The 12,947-nt window shown below is 48.0% G+C and overlaps 1 protein-coding gene across 3 annotated transcripts in view; it reads right to left on the bottom strand.

Moving 5' to 3' along the window:
- Positions 1 to 9,233: 9,233 nt before the first annotated feature.
- The window catches only part of LRRC4B (leucine rich repeat containing 4B), a 145,147-nt gene continuing 141,433 nt past the window's right edge, over positions 9,234 to 12,947 (bottom strand). For all 3 annotated transcript variants that reach the window (XM_083469805.1, XM_083469807.1, XM_083469806.1), the window contains exon 2: positions 9,234 to 12,239. In XM_083469805.1, coding sequence (XP_083325931.1) covers positions 10,242 to 12,185 — 1,944 coding nt within the window. In that variant the 5' untranslated portion in view covers positions 12,186 to 12,239 and the 3' untranslated portion in view covers positions 9,234 to 10,241. The remainder of the gene's footprint in view (positions 12,240 to 12,947) is intronic.

Below are 12,947 nucleotides of genomic sequence, written 5' to 3'. Positions count from 1 at the left end.
GGTTAAATAGGGGAAATTATGAGTTCAGTGTGAACGATTTTTGGATTAGAGGGAGGTTGAGGTTCTGTCAATTTGCTAATTAATGGGTTAGAGCAGGGGTCAGCAAACTTTTTCAGCAGGGGGCCGGTCCACTGTCCCTCAGACCTTGTGGGGGGCCGGACTATATTTTTTGGAGGGAAATGAAGGAATTCCTATGCCCCACAAATAACCCAGAGATGCATTTTAAATAAAAGCGCACATTCTATTCATGTTAAAACACCAGGCAGCCCCCACAAATAACCCAGAGATGCATTTTAAATAAAAGCACACATTCTACTCATGTAAAAACACGCTGATTCCCGGACCATCCGCAGGCCAGATTGAGAAGGCAATAGGGCCGGATCTGGCCCCCGGGCCTTAGTTTGCCTACCCATGGGTTGGAGTATTGCTTTGTTTATTATTTGAGAATTGTGAATGTTGTTCACTGCTATTTATACGGCTGGCATGGGGTTTTTCGGTTTTTCCATGGATGTTATGTTGTATGGAATATTAATGTACAGTGGTGCCTCGCAAGACGAAAAGAATCCGTTCTGTGATTCTCTTCGTCTAGCGGTTTTTTCGTCTTGCGAAGCAAGCCCATTGAAGGATTAGTGGATTATCGCTATTAGTGGCTTTTAGCGGCTTTTAGCGGCTTATCTGCTGATCGGATCAGCTGATAAGCGGCTTAGCAGCTTAGAAAAGGGGGGGGAGGGAAAAACCCCCGCAGGAACTCGCAAGACATTGTCGTCTTGCGAAGCAAGCCCATAGGAGATTCGTTTTGCGAAGCACCTCCAAAACGGAAAACTCTTTCGTCTAGCGAGTTTTCCGTCTTGCGAGGCATTCGTCTTGCGGGGCACCACTGTATTACCTATTACCAGGAAGAATAGCAAGAACCAAAATCAAAGATTGGACTTTAGCAAACTCTGGGAGGTAGGACTCAAACCAATGCCTTCAAGCTCAAAGAAAGGAGATTCCGACGAAACTTCAGGAAAAAGCTTTCTGACAGTAAGAGATGTTCAACAGTATCTCTTGGGAGGTTGTGGACTCTCCTGCCTTGGAGGTTTTTAAGCAGAGATTGGGTGGCCATCTGTCATAGATGCTGTAGCCAAGATTCCTACATTGGAGGGTTGGGCTAGATGACCCTTGGGGTCCCTTCCGACTCTACGATTCTATGAAACTTAACTAGATTGGTCTGTCATTGAGTGGGGAGGAGCTGGGATTTTGTCTTTGTTTTTGTGTGGTTTTTTGCAATTGTTATATATAGGAAATTAATAAAACTATACTATTACGTATCGTATATTTTTCTTTGCTCTAAGTCACTTGGAGACCTTTGGGTGGCAGGCGCTAATAAATTTAATAAATAATAATAATAAAAAACGTCACCATTCCCAGAAGTCTGCCATGAAAGGCTGTAAGAACCCCACCCTGTTAGTCAGTCAAAGGCTGTTTTAGGGGCAGGTGAATTTAGGGGCACATTGAATGATCTTTCGAATGAACCAAAAACAAAAACATGTGTCTCACACGCTGTGTACACTGCCCTTTCCCCCATTTACCGTACTCAGCATCCAGTGTGCTCCCACTGCTGAATTCAGAAACGGTTTGTGCACATTAACCAAAATTCCTAACTATCCTGGTGTTTCTGAGGAAATAAAGTGGTACCTCGGGTTAAGAACTTAATTCGTTCCGCAGGTCCGTTCTTAACCTGAAACTGTTCTCAACCTGAGGTACCATTTTAGCTAATGGGGTCTCCTGATGCCACCATGCCACAATTTCTGTTCTCATCCTGAAGCAAAGTTCTTAACCCGAGGTACTATTTCTGGGTTAGTGGAGTCTGTAACCTGAAGCATCTGTAACCTGAAGCGTCTGTAACCTGAGGTACCACTGTACGGCGTTTTGATGCATTCCCCTGCAAACCAGTAATGTCTATACAACCTTACTGTGCTGGGGGCGGGGGGCGGGGAGAGAATCACTAAGCAGCATTGTGCATTGATGTTAATCTGCTAAATTCATGGTTGCTGTTTTCCTCCTCGCCTTGCCACCACCTCTGTTTTTCAGGCAGAGAGGTGGCTGCTCAATAACTTGCAATAAGCAACGGTCGCTGCGGCTTTCCTGTCAACACAACCAGCAGAGGTCGGAGAGGGATCCACCCCAAATGCCTGCGCTCAAGGTCAGGCGACGAGCCACATGCCAATGAAGCAAATAAGAGTGGAAAGGTCTCTCTGTGCACGCCGACTTCTGGAACCGAGTAGGAAAACAGCACTGCTGCACACACACACACACGAGCCTGCCAACCCCTGACAATACAGAAGAGGAGCATTTTCCTCTTAGTTCTCACAGCTATGCCTGGGCTTTACCGCTTCAGGCTGCAGGTTGCAGGAGGGGCTCACATTATTGAATACTTTCCCAGACCCTCCAAGTGTCCCTATTTTCCAGGGACAGTCACAGTTTCTGATTACATCCCAGAGTTCCTTGCTTTTCCTGAAAGGTAAAGGTACCCCTGACCAATAGGTCCAGTCGCGGACGACTCTGGGGTTGCGGCGCTCATCTCGCTTTACTGGCCGAGGGAGCCAACGTTTGTCTGCAGACAGTTTTGTGGCCAGCATGACTAAGCCGCTTTCTGGTGAACCAGAGCAGCACACGGAAACGCCGTTTACCTTCCCGCCGGAGCGTTTACGTCCCTTTGCTTTTCCTTAGAATGACCCTATTTTCACTGGAGAAAAGTTGGAGGGTATGGTGTTATGCGACCCCCGAGCCAAGAATTAACTATACAACCTTTAGAAGACATCTGAAGGCAGCCCTGGATAGGGAAGTTTTTTTAACGTTTACAATTTAATTTAATATTATGTTTCTATATCTATTGGAAGCCGCCCAGAGTGGCTGGGGCAATCCAGCCAGACGGGCAAGGTATTGTTGTTGTTGCTGAATAGGACATCCCTATTTTCATCGGAGAAATGTTGGAGGGTATGCTTTTCCATAAACAGGATTATGTATAGAAAACTAGGGGAAATGCTTCTAGCTTAGCTATTTCCCTGCTAAGCTGGTTTTCTTTGTGCAGGGTATGTTCCACTTGACGTGATCAGAAGAAATGCCTGTCATATAATCAGAGGAAATCCAGACAATATATTTTAAGATATTGGGGTATTATAAAGTATTCTTGGGGATTACAGGCCTAACAAAAAAGCGGTGATAAAATTGTTGGCACCCATCTGTCTTGAGAGGCAACGGAAGGTACCTCGGGGGGGGGGGGGAGCCAAACTCTTACATTAGCAGCACCGAATTGACCCCCCCTCCGGGTACAAGCCTGGACAGTGTACAGTGGTGCCCCACAAGACGAATGCCTTGCAAGACGGAAAACTCGCTAGACGAAAGAGTTTTCCGTTTTGGAGGTGCTTCGCAAAACGAATTTCCTATGGGCTTGCTTCGCAAGACGACAATGTCTTGCGAGTTCCTGCTGGTTTTTTTCCCTCCCCCCTTTTTTCTAAGCCGCTAAGCCGCTTATCAGCTGATCCGATCAGCAGATAAGCCGCTAAAAGACGCTAATAACGCTAATCCGCTAATCCGTCAATGGGCTTGCTTCGCAAGACGAAAAAACCGCTAGACGAAGAGAATCACAGAACTGATTCTTTTCGTCTTGCGAGGCACCACTGTATATGGGAGTCCTGGGCTGCCGAGACGACAAGACCCTCCCCCTCTCGACCTCGCTGACGTGGTCCCAAGGAAAGCAGAGCAAAACGTTTGGCACCAGCTTGGTGGCAGGAGTTGCCGGAAGGAGGCGTATATGGCACCATCCAACTGCCTTATGGACTCCACTCTGGATTTGTGTAGGGCAGGGGTCAGCAAACTTTTTCAGCAGGGGGCCGGGCCACTGTCCCTCAGACCTTGTGAGGGGCTGGACCATATTTTGGAAAGAAAAAAAAATGAACGAATTCCTATGCCCCACAAATAACCCAGAGATGCATTTTAAATAAAAGCACACTTTCTACTCATGTAAAAACACGCTGATTTCTGGACTGCATTTAGAAGGCGATTGGGCCAGATCTGGCCCCCGGGCCTTAGTTTGCCTACCCATAGTGTAGGGTTTACTCCTTTTGTTCTCTTGAAGATATCCCCCAAGGCAACGGAGGTTTAGGATCTGAGTTTTCCTTCTCCCAGATGGGCCACCTTCCCAACCTGACGAGCCCGATACTTACACTATTAACTTTCAGGTATGTAAATACACAGGTGCAATGAGGACTGAGCATGTTTGGTAGCTATAGAACGCTGAGAGTCAGCTGGAAAAGGAAAACAGACAAGTGAGTGGGGGAATGGCTGGTTGGAACTCTAAACAGGAACTTTATCAATGTGGGGAGGATCTACTGCAACATTTTGTTGCAGATCCCACTGATAACGTTTCTACTGTCAACATCTTTCTGGAATGTTGGTGGCACCCATAACGGAGCACAGTGTGCCAAGTGAGGTATTAAGCTGTGTGATTTCCCAGGGCTTGGAAACAAAGCTGCAGTTGATACGACCTGAAATTCCACTGGCTCATAGGGTCACATTGTTAACTCATATTCAGTTCATGGCAACTTTTGGCTCCCGTGCTGCCCCTAAGCAAGTTATTTCCCATCTTGTATTCATATCTGGCTCTCTGTCTTTTCCCCCCTTCTTTTTTAAAAAAACTCATACAAAACAGTCTACACATGAAGAACAATTGAAATAGCAACATACACATATTGAATAGCCTTTTTCTGTTTGGCTAGTCTACTCCGTACATCCTGGATTGACCAACATCTATAGAAAGCAGACCAAAAAAAGCAGCCCAAATCGTGCAAAAGGTATGCAATCGTTCCGCCACTACTTGATCACTTGTGATCTCCAATAAGCACAGCCGGGATTTCCATTTGGGAGATGCGGTAGATCTTGTGGTTTTTAGCACTGGATGCTGTGGAAAGTAGACCAGTGCAAATGATATCATACATTGGTGTCACTTCAAGCCAAATTGCTCATCGCATGGGAGATCCACAATCAAATTGCCCTACATCAGCCTTCTCCAACCTGGTTCCATCCAGATGTTGTTGGACTACAACTCCCATCAGCCCAAGCCACCAAGGTTAATGGTTGGGGATGATGGGAATTTTCTAATGTTTAAGAGCAGCCATGACTGGGCTTGGAATGACTTAGAGCAACAGCATTGTCAGAAGGATGTTTAACCTTACGTACTCTTTTCCTGATTGAAATCACCCTCCCTATAACTCTATAGGTAGAGGGGAAACAAACCGAAATGGGGGGAAGGATTTTGACTGGGGGAAATGGGGCAGACGGACCGGCCCCACTGCCTTGGGAACTCAGCTATACAGCTGCAAATGTAACGTTTTAAGTGCATTATATAAATGTGACACTAGATGGCCGTGGTGAGCTTATGGCAAATTCAATATATTTTTAAAACCTTTTTTAAAAAAGCATTTTCACAGCATTTTTTTATATGTGTCTAGATTCCACCTTGTACAGTGGTACCTCGGGTTAAGTACTTAATTTGTTCTGGAGGTCCATTCTTAACCTGAAACTGTTCTTAACCTGAAGCACCACTTTAACTAATGGGGCCTCCTGCTGCTGCCATGCCGCCGGAGCACGATTTCTGTTCTCATCCTGAAGCAAAGTTCTTATCCCAAGATACTATTTCTGGGTTAGCAGAGTCTGTAACTTGAAGCGTATGTAACCCGAGGTACCACTGTACTAATTTGGGGTCTCCTGGGGGCTGCAGCTGCTTTTAAGATTATTATTTTTTAAAACGATACCAGGATGTCCAATCATGTTTCTTAAGTGTCACATCTATTCTGGCCCTTAAAATTTTGGTGCACCTTGTCACCCACAAAAACTCTTATTTCCTGGAACCATCCCCTATCCCAGGAGTATGGAACCTGTGCTTCTTTTGGTCATGCTGGCTGATGGGAGATGGGAGTCCTAGAACATTTGAAGGGCCATTGGTTCCCCACCCTTGAAATATCCCCACAACAGATCTCTGGAGTATGTTCTGGTACTTCAATATCAACAGGAACCATCCAGAGCAGCTGAAAAATAAAAGTAACCCTGAAAAGGTCGTGGGACAGGAAGAGGTGAATTCTTTTCCATCTAGTGGGTGTGTAAAACCATTTCCAGTGGAGATTTCTGCCTTCCTGCGTTCAAGTCCGTGCAGGTCCAAATCCTCATTGCACACGTGTGTTTTGAAAGAAAAGCATGTTCCAGGCGCATGTGCCCATAGGATCAAAGCTGCATCAAGTCCCCCTTTGGGAAACATACTTCAAAGCAATATAAATCCCACTGGGGAATAACGATGCGTTTATGCCCTCAAATGTAATGCTGAGAGGGCATGGGAAATACTTTGCACCTTTCATTTTCCAGCTAATGCATTTCAGCTGATGTACCCACTTGCATTTTACTCCCAGCCTCCCCAATAAAGTCACTGATAATATTCATAGGAGAGTCTCGGCGAATCGCCCACTGAATAGGAAACAGCTTGGATCCACTAAAAATAATAGTCACGTCATCTTCTAGCTAATAGCTCAATTGGATATTCCAGGCGTTTTTTTGGTGAAAGGGACTAGTATGCTGGGAGCACAATCTGAGAATGTCTGAAAGCTCTTTTCAAGTTACAGGTAGGTAGCCGTGTTGGTCTGCCGTAGTCGAAACAAAATAAAAAAATTCCTTCCAGTAGCACCTTCGAGACCAACTAAGTTTGTTATTGGTATGAGCTTTCGTGTGCATGCACACTTCTTCAGTGAGCCAGTGTGATGTAGTTAAGAGCGGTAGTCTCATAATCTTGTAAACCGGGTTCGCTTCCCCACTCCTCCACATGCAGCTGCTGGGTGACTTTGGGCCAGTCACACTTCTCTGAAGTCTCTCAGCCCCCCTCACCTCACAGAGTGTTTGTTGTGGGGGAGGAAAGGAAAGGAGAATGTTAGCTGCTTTGAGACTCTTTAGGGTAGTGATAAAGCGGGATATCAAATCCAAACTCCTCCTCCTCCTCCTCCTCCTCCTCCTCCTCCTCCTCTTCTTCTTCAGATAGTTATCTGAAGAAGTGTGCATACACACAAAAGCTCATACCAATGACAAACTTAGTTGGCCTCTAAGGTGCTACTGAAAGCTCTTTTCAAGAATCTCTCAGGTTGCAGGAAATTAAATCTCCATTTGTTTCCGACAAACCAAGGGCGTAAACTGCAGCATTTTCCTGTGTACATGCTCAGCCTGATGCATTAGACCTGTCCCTTCAAGAAATGCTTGTTGTATCTCACATACAAAAGTGTGCACATGGTCAAATCAATGCGCACATCCTCCACACTCCTCAGCCCTTGCCACTGGTGGGCGGTCCTGTGCCAGATTTCGGGGGGGGGGACGCCTAGCCTGGCTTGGTTGGGGATAAGGCATTGGGTAGGGGGTTTTAAGCCTCTTTGTTCACTTTGCATTTTCATACAGCCCTACCCAATTTGCCCTTCCTGAACCAACAGATGAGCTGAAACACAGCTGCCCTTCAAAATATTGTGATGCATGCCAAAACGGGCACGATGAGAACTACACTTCTCAAGATTGCCTTTCAAAAGCCTTTCCCGCCAGCTATTTTGCACTATTCTAAATCATTGTTACCGTTCATTATTAAATCCAGTTTTGTTTTTAAGTATATATAGAGGGAGGGGGCAGAATTGTGGGGTTGGAAAAACCTTATGGCATCACTCAAAGGAACCTACAGAAGCAGTTGTTTTGGGGTGGGTGGAGGTGTGTCTCGCTCCAGTGAAGTAACAATTGGGAACCCGCTTTCAGCTCCCGATTTTCCCTTTGACGTTCTGCCGTTACCCACCCCACACACGACGTCATGTGTATATGATGTCAAGTATAGGGCATCTGGTCACGGCTTCCTCCAAACGACCAAGATTGGCTCATGAGCTGGAAATTCCCCACTCCAGGTATAGATGAAACTGAATTAGATGGACTAATAGCTCAGACTCAGTCTAAGTCTGCGGTCTTTGTACAGCAAAAAGTAAAGGACCCCTGGATGGTTAAGTCCTGTCAAAGGTGACTATGGGATTGCAGCGCCCATCTCGCTTTCAGGCAAAGGGAGATGGTATTTGTCCACAGACAGCTTTCCGGGTCATGTGGCCAGCAGGACTAAACTGCTTCTGACACAATGGAACACTATGATGGAAACCAGAGCACACAGAAACGCTGTTTACCTTCCCGTCACAGCGGTACCTGTTTATCTACTTGCAATGGTGTCTGCTAGGTTGGCAGGAGCTGGGACAGAGCAACGGGAGCTCACCCCATTGCAGGGATTCGAATTGCCGACCTTCCGATTGACTAGCCCAAGAGGCTCAGTGATTTAGACCACAGCGGCACCTGTGTCTCTGTACATTTAGAAGTAGGGAACTTCCCCTCTAGCTTTCACCTCCAGCACAAATGAATGGCAGGGCCACACAGAGAAACAAATAATTTAGCAGGAATGAGGAACTTGCACCCTTCCCAATGTTGTCGGACTCCCGTCAGCCCCAGCCAGGATAGTCAATGGTCAGGGATGGGTGGAAGGATCCATCAGGTCTCTCAGTTTCTCAGCCACTCTTACCTTCCCGCTGCAGTGGTACCTATTTATCTACTTGCACCAGTGTGCTTTTGAACTGCTAGGTTGGCAGGAGCTGGGACCAAGCAACGGAAGCTCACCCCATTGCGGGGATTCGAACTGCCGACCTTCCGATCGGCAAGCCCAAGAGGCTCAGTGGTTTAGACCACAGCACCACCCACGTCCCTACAAATAATAACAGCACCATATTCATCAATGGTGCTATATAAATTAGCAAACAACAGAACCACACGCTAGGGGTTTAAAAAAAAAAATAGGAGGCTCCGTTCTTGGGATTCCATGTAAAAAAAAGGAGATTCATCAGCAGAGGCCACATTTCACTCCCTATGGAGCAACGATATCAGTGCCAACTCCTAGACTGCCCTCCCTGTCCAAGGTATGAGTTCCAGCCATGTATACAGTGTATGGTACAGCCACAGGGGTGTTCTTTGCAAGATAATGCATGTTGCAGCCTGCGTGCACATACCTCGCTGACGTCATTGCCATGGCGATCCCTCAAGAAACCTGGTGCACGTGAGACTCCATTGGCCCTGAGCCACAGCGGCCTCACGACGCAAGCGGCACACTCATTTGCCCCCATCCCAAAAGAAGCACCCTAGGGAGGGTTGGAAACATCTTTATGGATTTTATTAAAATAGGAAACTCAGACCAGACCCCAAAATGCCAAGGGAATCGACAGGCCTTGATTTTTTTGTGTGTGGCCGGAAGTGCAGCCCCCCACCAAACCCCTCATTCCCACCCCCAGATTATTACAAATTAAAAAATACCTCCACGCCCCTGTGTCTCTGGGGGGCACACCGGCCATGCCTGCCATCCCATAGTAATAATACTAGTCATAAAAAATTCCCCCCGAACCCTGTGCGCCTGGCATCCCCGCGTGCTCCAAAGGTGGGGGGGGGGACCCTGGCACCACCATGACCTTTCGTCTCTTTACTTAATTTATTTAGTTTGTATATCCCATTTGGATGAAAATAGAATTTTGACGGAAAGCGGATCAAAATAAGATTTCTTTCTTCTTTTTCATCTTCTTCTTCTTCTTCTTCCCTCTCCCGTTTCCCTTGGGTTTTATTTTCCTTTCCTAAAGTTTATTCCCGTGTCGTCAAAAAGGAAAACAAATCGGATAGCGATCTTTCCTTATTTTGTTGTTGTTTGTTTTCTTCCTTCCTCTTTTTTTTTAAAAAAAAATTATTAAAGTAATACAGCAGGTAGTTGGATACAGAAACAGCCCCATCTGTATAAAAAGAAAGAAAAAGAAGAAGTCTCCAATGCAGAGGGAGATCGGTAGAAAAAAGAAGAAAAGTGAGGTGGGGGGGTGGAGAAAGGAAAGGGGGGGAAATGGTCAGGCCGAGGGCGAGCGTAGTACCTTGTTCTGCAAAAGGAAAATAAGAGAACTGAAAAGGCTAAAGTGGTGAGAATCAAAGGTGTCCACTCGGGCGAGGGCTCAGCATCCAAGATCTGCCACGGTGGTGGAAAGATCTGCTGATGTTTGTTTGTTTTTTTGTTTGTGGGGGGGAGGGCACGGAGGAGCCGTTCCTCAACTCCCCCCCCACCGCATGTACGAATCCACTTGCACCCTCCCACCACACAAGAATTCCCCGCTGCCTAGGTCTGTTGGCCGTCATATCTGTGTCTCTTGGACATTCTCTTTCGAGCTGCTCTTGAACAAGAGAGGTTCGTGGATGGAATTGAGCATGGGGTTCTTGGAGCCGCAGGTGAGGGGTCCGCCGCCGCTGTTGTTGTTGTAGTGGGCCTTGAAAGCGGCGTAGTGGTTGAGGTGGTCGTGCTCGATGGCGGGCAGAGCCAGGTGGCTGTCGCCGGGCGCCCCGGCCGAGGCGGGCAGCTCGTCCTCGACGTTGATGATCTCGATGGTGCGCGTGGGGCCGTGGTGCTTGTGAAGCTGGTGCTGCTTGCGGAGCTTGTAGAAGACGATGAGCATCACGGCAGCCATGAAGGTGATGGCCACGAAGCAACCAATGATGATCTTGGTGGTCTTCATGACGTCGTCCAGGTCCTTCATGCCGCTCTCGGTGACGTCGGTGATGGGGATGGTGAATGGCTTCTCCGTGCTGCGGGTGCTGCGAGGGGTCAGCGAGGTGGTGGAATAAGTCATGCCCCAGCCCTGAGACGGCGTCGGCCCAGGTTCCTTCTTCGTGGGGACAGATTCTTCTTGGCCTGAGTCCATGGTCTCCACGGTCACCGTTGTGAAGTAGGTGTAACCTGTGGTGGCTGGGTCCACCGCTGAGACGTTGAGTGTGGCCGAAGCCGTGGTGTTGCCCGCCGAATTAGTCACCATGCAGGTATACTGCCCTGTATCCTGGACGGTCACATTGGTGAAGTTGAGCGTGCCATCGTGGAGGACTGAGATGCGCACCCGGTAGGAACCATGTGTCATCAGCGTGCCGTTGGGCGTCAACCAGTTGACTGACGTCATGGAGGTCCCCGTCCGGCATTTCAGCTCAGCCGCCATCCCCTCAGTCACATTAAGGTCAGTGGGAGGCTCCACTATAACTGGGGCGTAGCAGGTGAAATGGCTTTGATCCAGCTCTCCGATGTAGCGCCCTTTGAGGTTGGGTGGGGCGTGGCACCGGGCACAGCAGGTGGTGTTGTTGGGCACCGTCTCCTTGAGCCACCAGCTGAGCCACAACACGTCGCAGTTGCAGTGCCAAGGGTTGTGGTTGAGGTGGACACGCTCCAGGCGGTGCAAGGGGGTGAAGAGATCGTGCGGCAACGACATCAAGTTATTGTGGGAGAGGTTGAGCTCCTCCAAGGACTTGAGGTCATCGAAGGCGTTGCGTTCGATGGTAGCTACCTGGGCGTGCATCAACCACAATTTGCGGAGGCTGGTCAGCCCCTGGAAGGAGCCTGGCCGGATCATGTCCAAGCGATTGCCAGAGAGTTCCAGTTCCTCCAGCCGCACTAAGGCCGTCAAGTTAGGGATGTCCTTGAGATTGCACATGCCCAGGTTCAGGTAGCGCAGGTTGACCAAGCCTTCAAAAGCTGCCTCTGAGATGTACTCCAGCTTCTTGAGCTCTCCGAGGTCCAGTCGGCGCAAGGAAGGGACTCGGTTGAAGGCATAGGAAGGGATGCTTTCGATGGGGTTGTTCCTCAGCCACAGCTCCCGCAACTTGGAGAGGTACTCAAAGGCTTGTGTGGGGACAGTGGTCAGCCGGTTGTCAAAAAGCTCCAGCGTGTTGAGGTTGGGCAAGCCATTGAAGGCTCCCACCTCAATCTTGCGGATGAGGTTCTTGCTGAGCTGCAAAATCTCGAGGTGACGGAGGTGCTTGAAAGTGTCCGTCTTTATGACCTGGATGTTGTTCTCCTGCAGGTTGAGGTACCGCGTGTTGATGGAGATGCTCTCGGGCACCTCCACCAGCTCCCGGCGCGTACAGATGACCCGGCTGGCCTGGTTGCTGCAAGAACAAGCGGCCGGGCAGGAGGTGGGGGAGGCTCCGCCCCAAACGAGCGATGGCAGCCAGAGGAAGAAGAGGACCAGGTGCTTCCAAACCATCCTAGAGACTCCAGGCACCAGCAAAGGCTTCCGAGTGCAGCGGCGGGTGGCCATGTCCAATGTTCATGCTTCAGTGAAGAGCAGGGTGGGTGCTCAGGTCTTTAGAAACTGGAGGTGAGAAACAAGAGAAAGAGAAATCAGCCAGGAATCTGACTACTGGGGTTTGGGGAGCATGATAGCAATCAGAAGAAACAGTAATACTGGCCCCAGTAAAATGCATTTGCTGTTGGTTTAAGATAGGCGTAGGGAAGCTCTCCTTTGCACAATGTATTGTGGACACATGTAAATCACTAGCGCAAGGACTGGTGACAGCTGCATACTTGTAATAATAATAATAATAATAATAATAATAATAATAATAATAATAATAAATTAATTATACCCCACCCATCTGGGAAGCTCCCAACATCATCATCATCATCATCATCACCATCATCATAAAGCGATAGAACATCAAACATTAAAAACTTCCCTAAACAGGGCTGCCTTCAGATGTCTTCTAAAAGACAGAGAGTTGTTTATTTCCTTGACCTCTGATAGGAGGGAGTTCATACTCCTCCTGCTCTGTCTCTACATTCTCTCTCAGGGAGAACTATTTCGGGTGAGAGAGAGGCATGGAAATATCTGCTCAAGTGAATCTAGTCAAAACAGAGGCATTCCAGAATTTGAGCTGCCAGAGGTTAAAGAGCGGTGTCTGTAAGTGATGGTGTTGGTTGTTGGGTTTCAGAAAAAGTTGCCTTGGCTTCCATGCTATCAGTAATGGTCAAGTCTCTCTCTCTGGTCAAGTTGTTAGAGGCCTGAGATTTTACCACCCAT

This window comes from Podarcis liolepis (assembly GCF_965112155.1).
Source record: "Podarcis liolepis genome assembly, chromosome: 13".
Taxonomy (NCBI): domain Eukaryota; kingdom Metazoa; phylum Chordata; class Lepidosauria; order Squamata; family Lacertidae; genus Podarcis; species Podarcis liolepis.
The sequence above is the reverse complement of the archived record's forward strand: the minus strand, read 5'-3'. Positions and strand labels throughout refer to the sequence as shown.